At 34.9% G+C, this 16,449-nt stretch overlaps 1 protein-coding gene across 23 annotated transcripts in view; it reads left to right on the top strand.

The window, feature by feature from the left end:
* The window catches only part of NRCAM (neuronal cell adhesion molecule), a 322,830-nt gene that overhangs the window by 264,831 nt on the left and 41,550 nt on the right, over window positions 1-16,449 (top strand). For all 23 annotated transcript variants that reach the window (XR_008912242.1, XM_001362955.5, XM_056799540.1 and 20 more), the window contains 6 exons: window positions 3,659-3,802; window positions 5,602-5,713; window positions 9,004-9,170; window positions 9,265-9,412; window positions 11,314-11,438; window positions 13,376-13,477. Coding sequence is in view for 22 of the 23 variants with exons in the window: in XM_001362955.5 (XP_001362992.2) it covers window positions 3,659-3,802; window positions 5,602-5,713; window positions 9,004-9,170; window positions 9,265-9,412; window positions 11,314-11,438; window positions 13,376-13,477 (798 nt within the window). In the remaining variant the exon portion in view is untranslated. The remainder of the gene's footprint in view (window positions 1-3,658; window positions 3,803-5,601; window positions 5,714-9,003; window positions 9,171-9,264; window positions 9,413-11,313; window positions 11,439-13,375; window positions 13,478-16,449) is intronic.

Genomic DNA, 16,449 nt, shown 5'->3' with positions numbered 1-16,449 from the left:
AAATCCTAATAAGTCCACAGAAATATGAGCTTTACTGATATAGAAGAGCAGGTAAAAACTGAACAAGCATTGGAGAAAGAGGCTTTCAACAGAAATAGATGACAATGTGTGCATTCCAGGTGTGGAGGAGAATATGAGGCAAAAGAACACCTGGCCAGCTTGTGAAATAGCCAATAATCCAGTTTGGCTGGAATGTAAAAGTCTATGAAGGAGATTAGAGTAATTAGGTTAGTAATGGAAGGTTAGAACTAGAATGCAGAAAGACTTCAATACCAAGATGTAGTTTTTCCCTAGGAAGCCAATGAAGGTTTTAGCTGGACAGTGATTGTGCAATAGGAAGGTTTATTTTTTATTAATTAATTTGTTAATCCATTAAATTCTCAGGTATGTACCTCCCTCCCTGCCCTCCTCCCATTAGAGAAGGCATTACTTAACAAAATATTTATGTGTATATATAAACTATGCCTTTTATTTTTCTTTTCATCAATGCTTTCTCTGTAGGTGAGCATTCACAGGTTTTTCTTCAGACATAATATTCTAAAGATCATCCATCATCGGGATTTCATTCATATTGTTATGTCAAGTTGAGCATTTCACATGATTTCTGAAATTAGTTATTGATTGCGAGCATATTGTGGAATAATGCCCCTTTAAAGAACATTTGTACTGACCACAGACGGATGTCTTATTTAAAAGAGGCTCAGGAAAGGCCTCTTTTAGCAGGGGTTTAAATGGTCTTTCAGTATTGATAATCTGTGCTGAATTTTCAAGGTAGCATCAACTAGCCTGAAAAATCTTAAAGATTTTTACGTTATAAACATGACCACAATACTTTAGACTTGGTGAAATAAAGGATGAAAGACTACCATTTGGTTCATTTTGATTCATGTTACATAGTAACCTTAATAGAAACTAAGTGTTTGAAATAAGAAAATAATAGAGGATTTTACATGAAGTAGTAAAGCCAACCTTTTTTTGAAAAAAATCACTGGAGAGCAGGCTTACCTGGTATAGAACTCTGGAGAGGGATATTTTAATGAGTATATAAAGATTTGACCAAAGGTTTGGCACCCATCAAAAAGGGATTCTGAACAATAGCACGATAATACTGCCTAAGAATGACACTGATGTATTCTCATGTATTATTTAGTCTATTCAGTTGTACTCCATTTCAATAGAAATGGGAATAGATTTGTCCTCATTTTTCTTTTATGACTTGAGAGTTTTCACTGAAAATCCAATCATCTTAGAGAAAATTTTTATTACAAATTTTTTCTTTGTAATTCACAGTTTTTCCTCATCTACCTCCTCCTCTGGGAGAGACTTTCTGAAGTCAGAAAATAATTCCACAAAAGCCTAGGTTTATCTAAATCATTTACTGTGGTACCTATGTCTAGCTAAAAGATGTGGAGAATGGCTTTGATGTGCATACATTAGCCAAGACACCTAGCATCTAAGCGCAAGGCATTATCTTCATTAAGTTGCTTTCTATTCTTCTCTCTTACTCAGGGATTTGAAGATATCAATCCTTTCTTTCTCCTCCCCAAATGTCATTCAGCCATCTCTTCCAGATCTCCCGCCCGAGTTACTGTTTGCCATCATTATTCAAGACTCAGCATTCATCAGTTTAACCCCAACCATACTTTAGAAGTGGGTTCATCTCTGCATTAATCGCTAAGTGCTAGTGTTCTTCACTTTTGGAATTTGTTGCAATTATCTGTTTTCCCCACCTTGAATCTAGTCCATTCCAAATAACCAGTCATCAGTCTTTAGAATGTAGGAATATCTCTTGCCATCAAGGGTTAGCAAGAAGAAAGCAAAAAGCTAGCTCAGATTTTATTTAGGCCCTAGATGCATTATAAAACCCATATCTTTAGCCTTAGTCAATTCTTGCCTGGGCCCAGATCATTCCAGCACTTGTGCTCTTCATGATCCCATTTGGAGTTTTTTTTGGTGAAGATACTAGAGTGGTTTGCCATTTCCTTCTCCAGCTAATTTTGCAGGTGAGGAAAATGAGTCAAACAGGGTAAAGTGACTTTCTCAGGGTCACATAGTTGGTAAGTGTCTGAGGCTAGATTTGAACTTATGAAGATGTGTCTTTCAGACTAGTGTGACACATAGGTTCTCTCATTCTAGTTTTTATCCAAATTTAACCCTTAGCTACAATAACAAATTAGAAACTGTAAAAATAATTTTCAGTAAAGTAGAACTTTTGTAAAGATAGAAATTTCTAAAGCAGGAAAATATATTTCTCATTCACTTGTATTAATTTTGTTTATAAAAGGATTTTTTAATGAAAAACATGTTTGGACAAAGCTGCATTTGTTCAACTAGCTTTTGCTTTACTTTATATGCTTTATTTTCCTGGTATTGGTTAGAATAGTTTAGATTATATCAGAGGTCATCTCATTTTACAGAAGGGAAACTAAGATCTACAGCAATGAAAATGACTTGTCTAAAGTTACCCAAGAAGTACCCAACAGAGGCAAAGTTGGTACTTGGGACTTCTGGCTCCAAATCTTGTACATTTTCCACTAAGAAACGTTAGGAAGAAAAGAAGAGGAGACAGGTGGCTGAGTTGTGATGTAGTCACATTTGGGAGGAAGGAATTCTCATGGTAGTGCAAAAGAAGCAATTGGGGATAGAATGTGCAAGGCTATTCCCCACCATTGTAGCACAACTTTCAATATGGCGTACCTCTTGTCTGGGCTTAGAGGAGCTTAAAGTTCAACGATGACTCAAGCTCACTTAACATGAAGTTGAATGTTCTGGCAGTGGAGAAGTAGGTCTGGGCAGAGCTAGAATGTATGTAAGGAAAAAATAAGTGATTCTGGATGAAACCTGGTCTTCTAGCATAAAGTCCAGTTCCCCCACCCAATGATGCCCAAATTACAGGCAAACACAAGAAAATAACACCTACCCCCAAACCCTGGATTCCTCTTCTTGTTCCTCACATCACTCTTCTGCCCCAATGACCCTCTCTTACAGGACTGAACCTCCAAGAGTGGGACCCTGTCCTGATGGACTTGGCCAGATGATAGCATCTTCCCTGGCAGCTTGGGATAGGACATGAGCTGCGAAGTTAGTTTGATGAGCAGGCAGAGCTCAGCAGCTACAGTTCCTATTGGATGTTGGGGCTGAAAGAGATCTTAGAGATCATCAAATTGAACCTGGTCATTTTTTAAGATGATAGTAAGTCCTAGAGCTAGGAGAGGATTCTTGGTTCACTTTTGTATGCTGGTTCCCTTTCAAGAAATCTCTACTTGTCTAAAGCCCACCTAGTGTCATTCAGCTGAACTTTTCATTCTTTCTGAGAGGGTATTACCCATATTTTTAATCCTTTATCCACTTAAGACTGAATAAGTATTAAAAACGTATCACCTTCTTAGCCCTGCTCATGGATGGGTGATTTTTTTGTTGTTGTTGGAGCAGATCATCTCTTCAGACTCTAAAAATTAAAATCTATTTGAGATTCTGAATAAGCTCCTTAACTTAAAAAAAATGACTTTTTTCATGTGCTCTCATTTCTTTGACACCTGCCTGAGTTCTATGTCTGTATTTTACAAAAACGTGGTGCTGTAGATCTCAACTTCCATAAGCTTTTTATTAATTTCTTCAAACAGTTAAGTCCAAGGGAATTTTTTTTATACCCAAACAGTGGCTCCTGATGATCCCAGCAGAAAAATAGATGGCGATACCATTCTCTTTTCCGATGTTCAAGAAAGCTCCAGTGCTGTTTATCAATGCAATGCTTCTAATGAATATGGATACTTGTTGGCAAATGCATTTGTGAATGTCTTAGGTAAAGTATCCCCTCATTGTTCCTGTGGGCTGCAGGGGAGAAATAAGAATTTGTATAGCTCCTACTATGTGCCACCCACTTTTCTCATCTCTTTACAAATATAATCTCATTTGAGTCTCACAACAACTCTGAGAGGTAAGGGGCTATTATTATCCTCATTTTACAGTTGAGTAACAGAGGTGGACAGACAGAGGTTTGATGACTTGCCCAAGGGTCAATCTAATTCTATCCAATAAACATTTTTTTTTTTGCCTCTGAAGTACGATTAATAAAAAGAAAGACAGTTTCCACTTTCAAGGAGCTTACACTCTAAACAGGGAGACAATATACAAAAGGGGGCAGAAAAACAAGGTGGAAGGGACAGGAGGAGGATTGAAAACAAGCAGAGCCGCAGAGGAAAAGTGGAGTAAAGATCCTCGTCTCCTGTCTCTGTCTTCTTTAAAGATAGGTATTAGGAGGAGTTTGGGACCCTGTCCTCCAGGCAAAGAGGAGAGCATTCTGAGGGAGGTTGTGCCACTTGAGGCTTGAGTAAATAGCATGGTAGTGAGTTTAGAAGTGATGAGTTTATCCTGGTAAGGGGCCTCTTCCTAGATACAAAGTGGAATAGTTATCTGAGGCCAGTTTTGAACTCAGTTCTTCCTGATTCCCGGTCCAGCCTTTTATCCACTGTGCTACATATCTGTCTATTTAATTCATAATTCTATTCTTTCACTTTCACCCATGTGTCTTAGGTGTCATTTTTTAATAAAAGTAAGTTAATCCAGCACTTTTTAAAGTGTTTTTTTTAAAGTCCTCTTATTTAGTTGATTGATAGCCAGACTCCTTGATCTATAGGAAAGAGAAGTAAGACAAGATTGACTAATAACTTAAATCAGATTTTACTATCATTTCTGCCTATTGGCCCTGGCATATTTTTAAATTGTTTCATATTTCCAATTATTCATCTATAAAATAGGAATCATATCTTTGACCTTTACTTAATTCACAAATATATTCAAAAACATCTATCACTTGTGATAAAATGTTTAGATAGCAATAGAAGAAATGTGCTTAATTAGAGTGATCTATATTTCATGTATTTCTATAATTGATGTATTTCATGTATTTCTATAATTGATATAATTGATAAATAAATGCTCTCCATTTCAGGAGAGCGATTAACTTATTTCTAATATTGAAATTACCTAAGCAGAATATTTTATTTGTTTAAGTTTATTTTCTGTAAAAATTATTTGATGATAGTAGAGGATGTTTTTTTCTTTAACTGCTTAAGGTTGGTGTTTCCCTTTTCAAAATGAAAGCAAAAATCAGGAAGTTTTCCAGGACTTGAGATATCAGCCTATGAATTATTTTATTTAAATATATATTTTGATAATTGGATTTCACTATAATTTGTTTCCTTAGTAATACTATGTCTTAATTTATTGATTTAATAAAAATCATTTTAAGAAAGGGTTATTTGGCTTCATCAGAATTCCCCCAAATGGCCCATGATGTTTTAGAAATAGAGTATTAACCATTTAGCTCAGGAAATATAATTAAGCTAGAAAAATGGTAGTGAAAGTGCTGAGAATCAGGACATTTTGTCTTCTTTATGTCTTGTGTGCTAATTTCTCAATAAACACCCAATATGAGCAGAACTCTCCTCTTCCCTAAGCTAACCTGCCAATCTATAACAGAGTCAGTACTAAAGCAGCAATATTCAACATGAAGCTCTGCAAGGAAATAAAAATAAATTCCTGTAGATGACTACATTTTGGGGGGTCTGAAATATGTCTCTTTATTTTTCTTATTTTTAGCTGAACCACCTCGGATACTTACTGAAGTAGATTTGCGCTATCAGGTCATTACAGATAGACCTGCCATGTTAGATTGTGCTTTCTTTGGTTCTCCCATTCCTACCATCGAATGGTAAGGAACAGTACCTGTTTTCAAAAGGTTAAGGCATATTTTCCTTAATTTTCTTTTTTATCTTTTTTTCTTGTTTTATTAGTTTTCATAATAAAGAATGTTTTATTACTGTATAAACCAAGCTTGAACATAAAATTAAAAGAATGTAATATATAGATACATCAATAGTTTACAAAGTAAACATATAAATAATATCCATGTGATAGGTGTGTTTTTTGGTGCAAAGCTTCTCAAAAATGTGTTCTTAATCTTTTAAAAGCTTTCAGAATTTGTATTGGCTCACCAATAAATATGTTGTTCGTTTATTCAAAAAATAAAGGAGATAATGCTGAATTTTATCCCAATATTGCTTGTAGGATGAGAAAATGAGCCATTTGTACAATGAAAACAAAAGACAACCAAATGGACAGCTTGCATGTTTTATTGGTGTCTTTACAGTGTTGAGAAAATGAGAGGAAAATCTTCAAAATACTGGATAGACCCCTTGTGGTAAACTTCTTAGAATATCTAGACAAGTCACACAGGATAAGAGGATTATTCTGAATGTATTGTGACTTTTTCTTCTGGAAGGAATACCCACATCAATGAGACCTCACATCCAGTGGAATATTATGTGTGCAATCCCTTGGAAATAACTTGGGGATTTTTTTTGGTCAGAGGAGAGATGCACTGGTAGAGGATTTCCTGTATAAATTATTTCCTGTATAAAGATGAATCTATTTAAAAATATTGGTATTATTTTCACAAATGTCTTATTCTAATGCCTGATTATATCATGGAGGTTATCTTAGGTTCTCATAGGCTAAGACAATAGACTGAAACTTTTAATAGAAAGTTAAAAAGCCTTCAGGTAAGGTTCTGGATACACACTCCATCTGTTGTCTGATATCCCCCCCCAAAATCTTCAATATCCCTGCGGGCCACAGTGTGGTAAAATGGAAAGAGCATCAGTTCTGTAGTCAGAGGACTTATATTTCAGTCCCATCTCTCATATTTACTCTCTTGTGTGACCTTAGACAAGTGAATTAACCTCCCTGTGCCTCAGTTTCCCTATCTGTAAAATGAAAGTATTGGATTAGATTAGTCTTACAGGTCTAGATCTATGGTCTTATACCCAAAAGATTGGTCTTTAAGTGGTAAAATTTTAGACCATCACAATTCATGAAAAACAGGGAATTAAAGAGTTGGAGGAGGTAGCCACTCTGGAGCAAGGTGGCAAAGTCTGTAGATTCAGTTGGAAGTGGAATGAGAAATAGCAAGAATAGAACTATCCCAGTGATGTAGGCCTGGAAAGGAATGCCCCAATTGGGAAAGGGCAGCTGTAGTAGGCAGTCAGTCCTCCTGCCCCAAGCTGTGATCTTTCCAGGGTTATCTCAGATTCTGGCTATCCCCCATGTAAAAACCTTGTGTGTAATCTACCATCACCCTCACCTGGAAGCCCACAGTAAGTTATACCCTCAAGAAGCAATGAATGAACACTTACTATGGCCTTTCTAGCCTTGTGCTCTTTTTTCTTGTCAATGCCATTATCTGAGGAACAAAAATTGCAGGAGTTAGGAAGAGGGCAAATATAAAATTGAATTGAGGGAGCAGGAAGCAGTCATCATGTAAAACTCAAAAGGACATTGGAAATCATTTAAACCAGAAGTATCAAACAAATAAAAGCAGATTCCTGTGGGCTGCATATTGACAAATTAATAATAATGATGATGATGATTATAGCTAAAATATACATAGTGCTTTCTATGTGCCAGGCACTGTACTAAGAGATTTACAATTATTTCATTTGATCCTCACAAAAGCTATGGGAGGTAGATGCCATTATTTCCCCCATTTTACAAATAAGGAAACTGAGGCAAACAAATGTTAACTAAGCTGCTCGGTATTATAAAGCTAGTAATAAAATAATAATAGCTAATATTTGTATAGTGTATAGTGCTATATGCACATATATAGGCAAATCTAGTAAGTGTTAAGGTCAGATTTCAACTCTTTTGAACTAAATGTCCACTAGCATTATCTATGTTGTATTTTTCTTTATTTTGTTAAACATTTCCTCTTTATATTTTAATCTGCTTTGGGGCACAAGCAGAGTTGGCCCTGAGTTTATTGCTTCTAAATTAGATCAACCCCTTCACTTAACACTAGAGAAATTGAAACTGGAAAAGTAAATAGGTAAGTGTCTCATCCAAGGACAAAGAGGATGTAGCAAGTCTGACATTTTCCCAAATCCATTGTTTTCCCACTGGACCACACTTCCCACAACTCCCCAACAATGGCACAAGCCATGTGATATTGAGCCCCCATCAGTGATGCTGTAACATTGCGTGGGAGGTGGGACTATATCATCCTCTAAAAATCTTTTCATCTCTAAGATTCTGTGATCTTTTACTCTCCCACATGCTTCCTCCCTCCTCCCTCAACCATCTACATTTACAGCCTCATAGGCTCATCATCAACACTATCACCAGCAATTCCCTCTGAATATTTTGGCCTAACTGAAGGCAGATGGGAGAATTAGAACAGTTGCTCCAAAAAAAAGAGCACTCTGGGAAGGAACAAAATATTAAAAATTAAATATTAAAATATTAAAATTAGGGGGTCCAGAAGTTCAACATATAAAAGAAATTGAAAATAATGGGTTCCCCAGTGAATAGGATTATGACAATACTCCCACATCTGGGATCACCCTTTAGCTTTCTCTTTTCAGTTATCTATATCATCTCTTCAGCTTGGCATAGCCCTGGGATCTGAAAGACCACCATATACCATTTCCTGCCATTGATATTGTCTTGTATAAGTCCCCCTCCTCACCCTATTGTGCATCCTTTCTATCTGTCTTCTGGTTGAAATCTCTTGGTTACCTTGTCACTACTAGCATGGGAAATTTTGTATTAAATTAGTTACCATTGTCTTTTAGGAACTGAGGGGAAATGGCCCTTCAGGGAGAGAAGTCTTCATTTGGTCTACTTTATAACCTTCTTAAAATGATTGCTAACTTGCATTTTTGAAAAGATTGCTAACATGCATTTTAATGCACCTAATTATACATAAAACCAAGTTGTCTAATGTACTCACTTTTTCCCCAAGGTTATTAAATTTTACCTGTGGTACATACACACTTTTATGCACAATGATACAAGGATGCTCATAGGCATCATAATTGTGCCTGATTTCATGTGGAATTTAACACTTAAATGCAGATAATGTTTGCCTTGACCTTTAAAAATGTAGCTCTGAGGTTAAACGAATGTTGAGTATTGTCTCTTCATATTCATTTCCCTATGTAGGTTTAAGGGGACAAAAGGAAGTGTTCTCCAGGAAAATACATATGTATTTCATGATAATGGAACTTTGGAAATTCCTGTGGCCCAAAAGGAAAGTGCAGACACATATACATGTGTAGTAAGGAACAAATTAGGGATGGCAAAAAATGATGTTCATCTAGAAGTCAAAGGTAAATCAGACAGCCTTGGTTTTTAAAGGCATTATGTATCATCCAACACATTTTCTACTTTTTTCGAGTGATTAAAAATAACTTTAAATTTTAGATCCAACCAGAATCATTAAACAGCCTGAATACAAAATTGTACAAAGAGGTGGCAGAGTTTCCTTTGAATGCACAGTGAAACATGATCCAACTTTAATAGCTACTCTCACATGGCTGAAGGATTATGGTGAGCTGCCAAATGATGGAAGGTATTTGCAAAAGATTTTTTTTCTCATGATTTTCCAGTTTGCTTTCTGTTCTTTTTGTTCTAAACACTTAAAACTACCTATCAGCCTAGGGCTTTTGTGTAGTTACTCTGTAAATGGTTTATTTTTTGTGCTTCCAAAGACCACTCTACCAAGAATATATAAATATTTATGTTCTCTCTTCTGGAAAATTTTAAATCTTGAGACATTGAAACAAGATGCTCACTCTGTCCATATTTTTATGTCTGTGGATCTCTTATGTAGTTTAAGATGGGAAAGATGAAATCTTTAAGTGCTAGATAATTTATCTACTTTTTTGTATCTCCTAAAGAGTGTGGAATACTACATAAATATTTTTATAATAACTATAATCAGGGATTATGATGCTTGTAATTACCAGAGGACTATCAAATCCTCAGCAGAAACTTCAAAGGATACAAGGATTTTTATTTGAGGCAAAAGTAGCTACCTAGCTGATGAACTAGGTTCAGATACAGCCTTGAATACTTCCTACCTGTGTGACTGAGCAACTCACTCTGTGTGACTCAGTTTGCCCATCTGTAAAATGAGGACAATAAGAGCCCCTATTTTCTGGAGTTGTTGTGAGGATAAAGTGATATAATATTTGAAAAACACTTTGTAAACTTTGAAGCACTCTTCAAAAGCTAACTATCATCATTGATGGCACATGTAGGAAAGCAATAACCTAGGGACTAATATCACATGATTATAATATATATGGGTGTGTGCATAAATGCTAGCTACTATTATTCTTATTTAGAGAATATTTTTATTTTGTTTTCATGAAAACTAGTGAAGCAACAAACAAGAATTTTTTAGATATTCATATTTAAAAGAGCTTGGGAGCAACTTTGACATCTTTGATAAGTTACAGGTGAAAAGTAAATCTCCACTTTGGGGGAGTTATTCTTCTCCATGTCATGCATTCTAATAAGTTCACTGGAGACTTTTTACATTTTTATTTTACATGAGTACCATTGCTTCCATTGGATGAAATATTGCCTCTTTTTAGACAATAGCAGAAAATATAAATCTGTGTTCCTTGAAGGATGCCAGATGACATCTAAATTGGTTCTTAGTCAAAAGGCAGAGAAATCTCTTAAGTTTCCAATATAATTCTATGATGCTTTTGAGTGTAAGTGCTACTGCTTGATTGTTTATATACTTCACTTTCCCTTTCTCCTCCTTCAATTTTTTGTGTAAGGAATCTCAGTCAATGTTAGAAGAAAAAAGAGATATGATTTAAATGTTTTAGAAAAACCTATTACTGTTCAATAAATTCTAAATCGCAGATGTTTTAAGTACACATAATATGTATGTGTCATTATTGGCAAACCAAGCAAATTCTAAGAAAATATTTTATGTACTTAAAATAAACCCTTAGAATGACTAGTTATAGCCCATGAAATATATTTAGATTTCCATCCCTATTGATAAATTAGGTTTTCTTTTCTTTTCTCACTTTTTTCCCCTGTGTGAAAATATGCACATCTTATCTATAAGCATTTATTAAGGACCCATTATATGCTAAGTACTATATTATGTACTAGATGCAAACTGATACAGGTGAAGCCATGAAACCATGTTTATATATTTTTTGTTAAGTTTTCATTTTCATTTATCAGGGTTTCTTAAATTGATCCATTCTCTTGGACTGCATCATCAAGATCATGGTGGGTATAGATGTTGGCAGAATTTTTGAAAGAAATTCAAAAATGATTGCTATAAAAACATCATTGTTACAACAAAGTGGAAACTTGTCATCTGTCTCTATTGATAATGACAAGCTATTTCTGCAGAGCTAAGAAGGTACCCATAAATAATAATGAAATACAATATGGTGAATGAGCTTTGGGATTACTCTGAATCTGTTCCATTTGCAGGTTCAGTATCGATAATGACCATCTGGTTATAATGAATATAAGTGATGAAGATGATGCAACCTACACTTGTGTAGCAAATACATCTCTGGACATTGTTTCTGCAAGTGCTATGCTTAGAGTTGTTGGTAAGAAGACAAACATTAAACAAATATAGGACAAATTACACATAAAGTTTCTGATCAAAGAATGGAAAAACTGAATCTTTACTCCAATTTATTTTAGGAATCGTATGATATTCCAGCTAAAGAGTAATTGTCTCACTTTTTATTGAGCCTATGATTGTGATACAGATAAACTATTAGCAACTAGAACTATACAAACATAATGAATAACTAATTGCTTTAATAAGAGTTTAGTGAGCAATTGGAGTGATTTTTAGCAAAATCAATATATTTATTTTCTAAATTGTTTCTTTGTGATTAGAACCATGTTTCCATAGGTAAACTTCATCTTATAATTTCTATAGTATTCGGTCTCTGCTTGTAAAAATCTTATGTCTTTCTATTACTAACTTGGAAAAAAATTCTTTTATATTAATGTCCTTCTGGCTCCTCCAACTCCAGCTCCTGTTTACGGTAAACTAATTCAAATCTCCTTCTTCCATCTTCTCTTCAACATACTTCACATCTCTAAATCAACATTTTTTCCATTACATGCCATTTTTGTTGCTTATCTTTAAAAAATGTCTGTCAATTTTTTATTGTGTTGGTCATTTATTTGCATAAATAGTTTCTCCATTTTAACATTGGAATTTCTTTTACTCAGCATGCCATCATTCATTTGTAAAAAAATTTATGATGATTATACAATCAATCTATTTGACAAAATTCATATAAATTGATAAGAACCTTCTAAAATGACACATTACCTTAAAAGGTTATCATTTATATCTGCTGAGTGGAAAAAAACCTTTTTAAAATGTGTAATTCCACAAATTATTTTTCATTTCAGTTCTTTGAAGGTTATGTCTGGTTTCTATTTCTGGAAAGCTGTTACCCTCACCCCAAATAAGAGCATCAAAAGAGATACATTGCCACCATTCTCGCCTTTCTGATACAGAGTTAGCTTGATTTATGTTCATGTGATATAAATCACTAAAGAATAGCGGAAATAATAATGCATTTATGACATACAATTTTTCTGGCACCTGGAAATGAAATCAGAAATTACTTTCTAGATGATTTTCCATCTATCAATTCTGCTTTTTTTACTTAGCACTTGAATAGCAAATCTAATTTTGTACATAATTATCCCTTGGATTTTAAGTTCAGTCATATGTTATATGGTAGTGGGCCTTTCATTTATTGGCATCTTTTGTTTCTGCTTCTGAATGAATGAACAAAAAAATAAAGATTTTTAGGAGTTTTTTTAAACCCCAAGGTCAAAATCATTTCCTTAGGTGAATGTTCAGGATGGCACACTAATTCTGTGGAACACTAAAGGACCATTTTGCATGTTATTATCTGGGAGTTGAGAGATTCAGATAGCAGGGATCTTTTGCAATATAATGATTATAATAAAGGATCATTTAGTGTCATACAAAGGTAAATGTACTTCCCCAGGAACCTAACCTACTGCTGTTAGTGGGAAATGACTCTAAGCATCTGGCTTAAATATGCATGCTGAGATTGGTAAATTTCATTGTATTTGTCAGACTTCATTTCTGGAAGTTGCTCTTATCCATTTTTCCTTTGGTAGAAATGAAGTTTTGACTTATTACATAAACATCTATTCATGTTTATGAGAAGACTCATAAACAGAAAATGTCAGTGATCCATGCATTTCAATTTCCATTTTTTTAATTATAAATGATTGATCTGCACTTGAGAAGTAAACAAGTGGAACTCAGCAATATAAATTCAATAAAAGTTTTCGTCTGTGCCTGTGTCCCAAGAAACCCCAGTTATTTCCATTTCATTTCAGTAGCATGTCATGTTAAGACAGAATGATAATATGTCTGTAAGATTTCCTTGCATCCTATTCCTCTCCGAAGAGTAGATTGAATAACTAGTGGATTCTCTGTTTTAAGGGTATTGATTGTAATGTTGTGTTTAACCCCCAGATCGTCCAAATCCACCCTTTGATTTGGAATTAACAAGTTTCCTTGAAAGAAGTGTTCAGCTGTCATGGATTCCAGGGGAAGAAAACAATAGCCCTATTACAGGTATATTCAGCCATTTGTTATATTGAGATTATTCCAAGAGTAATTTTTTTCGAACTTCTAAAGTGCTTTGGATTGTGCCAATTAATTTCCCATCAGTGATTTCTACTTTCTCTCACATTTGACTGAATCATCAAACTGTTCTACCAGACTTTTTTTGTTAACAGTGGAATGTTTTCTGGTATACAGTGTTTTAAATGTTTGCAAAGCATAGTTCTATTTCTAATCTTACTAGAAATTCATAACAATTCTTTGAGGTAGATAAAAATATATTTTTGTGATGAGAAAATGTAAAATTCCTTAAGAGCAAGGACCACTCCTTTTTTTTTCATTTTTTAATCCCCAGAAGTTCCTTATACATAATTGGAACTCAATAAAAGTTTGTTGAATTGAACAGAAGCCAGACAGACAAAGTAATGCTATTAGATCAGTCTCTAGATAGATAGAAAAACAAATTGACAAAGATAGTGAAATAGAGTGCCAGAGTAAAGGGGAAGGAAGGAGAGAGAGGGGGGTGAGGGAGAGAGAGGAAAGGAAAGGAAGGGAGAGATGGAGGGAGAAAGAGATGCAGTAGGTAGGCAAAGACTAAAGGCATTAAGTAGCACAGGGAATCAGGGCAGGTCACACATAGAAAGTGAAACCTGAGATGAGTCTTGAAGGAAACTAGAAATTCTGTGGAAAGAGTGTATTCCATGCCTGGGAGATAATGACTGCAAAAGAAAGAGATGAAGTGCTTTTTATAATAGCTGTTCAAACAACTAGGAAGCTTATTTGGCTGGGTAATATGATTAGTGGTGAATCTTGGCATATAACCCTGACCTCTTAACTCCCAACCCAGAGCTCTTTCTCATAGGCCAGACCACTGTGGAATATAATTAATTTAGCTTTATGAATTAACATGAGCCCAGAGAATTAACTTAATTAGATAAAACCTTAAAGAAATTTTACTCCTGCCAAATGAAGTCATTTAAAGAAAATGTGAAGGTATTCCCCAGAGCACAAATATTATGTGCCTTTAACCAGACATAGATCCTATATCACTATTAACAGTACACCCTTGATACTCTTTTTTTCTCCTCTAGGAATGGACCTTCTCAACCATCCTCTCCCTCACTTTAATTTTCAACCTTTCTTTATCCAAAGAGGCTTCTTACCAACTGCCTTTCAAACATGTCCAGATTTCTTCCATGCATTAAAAAACAAACAAACAAAAATCTACATTTGACCCTTTTATTACTCTTCACTTATTTCAATTATGCCAAACTCTTCATGACTCCATTTGGGATTTTCTTGGCAAAGATACTGGAGAGGTTTGTCATTTCCTTCTCCAGCTCTTTTTACAGATGAGGATACTGAGAAAAACAGGGTTAAATGCCCAGAGTCATACAACTAGTAACTGCGAGTCTGAATTTGAATTCAGATCTTCCAGACTCCAGGCCTGGCTCTTTATCCATACTTTTAAACTATAGACCTATAACTGCTCCCTTTCACAGCCCAATTCTAAGAAAGCTATCTACACTCTGAAGTCATAAGTAATTTTACTATTAGAGTAGTCTTTTTCTTCTTTGAATTATTAGTATCCTTCATTAACTAGCTGTTATATGCTATAGCCAATTAAATAAATTAACAAATATATATTCATTCATTTAGAGTAATTTGGCAGTTTTTCACATTCAAAAGCTATCAGTGGTTAATAAAAGCTGTTTTCCTTAGTGTTGTATGTATTTTACTATCATGAAATAGGCATCCTAATGACAAAACCAATATCTTTAAGAAATCTTTCATCATAATAATTGTTGTACTCTGATATCTAATTCATAGGTCCTGGTTTCTTGATTAACAATAGCCCACGGAAACCAATTTAAAATGTGATTTTAAGAATGCAAATTGTTGCATTTCGTTGAAATTATATGGATGTTGAAGGGAAATGTATTTATGATGTAAATGCCAGAATGCACAAATGTTTATATTCTGTTTTACCCTAGCCCATTGGCATTTGAACTATTTTAATGAATTTTATTAGAATGGAATTCAGTTGCTAATTTAATGGCAAAGAGATAGCAATGGAAATAGTAAATCATACCAGTTGATGTCTTTTACATTTTAATGAAAGGAGTATCTTTGAAGTAATCAAATATTTACATGTACTATATACAACATATTTCAATACTTAAAGGACCTGAGACTTCATCACTGTGGACCCTCCTCTGATACAGTTTGTGGCCCTTCAACAACTTAACTAGATAGGCTCCACCACCAAAACAATTTATTACATGGTTATCAAACTTCTGCTGATGTATTTCCCTGGACTTAAGCTAGTGCTCAAATGCCTGTCATGCAATCTGTTGCTTTGTCTTTAAGCCTAGGTCAGTTATATTTAAAGTCAGTTATGTAAATACAGTCATTGGTTCCAATAAAGAAAAATATGCAATGCAAATTCAAATAATGGTGCCATTTTGTGAGATGCCTTACTTATGCTAATCAGGACCTGACTATATCTGAAAGTTTTTCCAGCATGGTAGGACTACCAGAGATAGCATTCTGATGATAAAGACTAAGAATCCAGAGCTTCCCCAAATTATAAAGAACCATGAGAGAAAGACTTGAAAGGAAGAATATGTTTGTCCAAAAACCAAATATAAAGACGAGGAAAGTGTTGATATTATCCAAATAGTTAAGAGTTCTCTCCAAGTGAGATAGAATTTCCTTCTTCTACGGACAAGGGAAAGTATGACCAAATGGATAGAGACCAGACTTGGAATCAGGAGGACCCGGGTTCATGTCTCTAATATGTGAGTTTCAAAATATTTGAGAACGGGATAGGAAACTGCATCCCTCAGGGAACCTGAGGGGTTCCTCCTACTTCCTGGTGGGAGTGGTCTTGAATGGACCAATCCCATGCTGGGGGAGGGACCATGCCCTACTTCCTGGTGTGGGATTGGTCTTGAATTGAACCAATCCTGTGCTAGGGAGGG

The sequence above is a fragment of the Monodelphis domestica genome, chromosome 5 (genome assembly GCF_027887165.1).
Source record: "Monodelphis domestica isolate mMonDom1 chromosome 5, mMonDom1.pri, whole genome shotgun sequence".
NCBI lineage: Eukaryota > Metazoa > Chordata > Mammalia > Didelphimorphia > Didelphidae > Monodelphis > Monodelphis domestica.
This window is presented reverse-complemented; position numbering and strand designations above follow the sequence as displayed.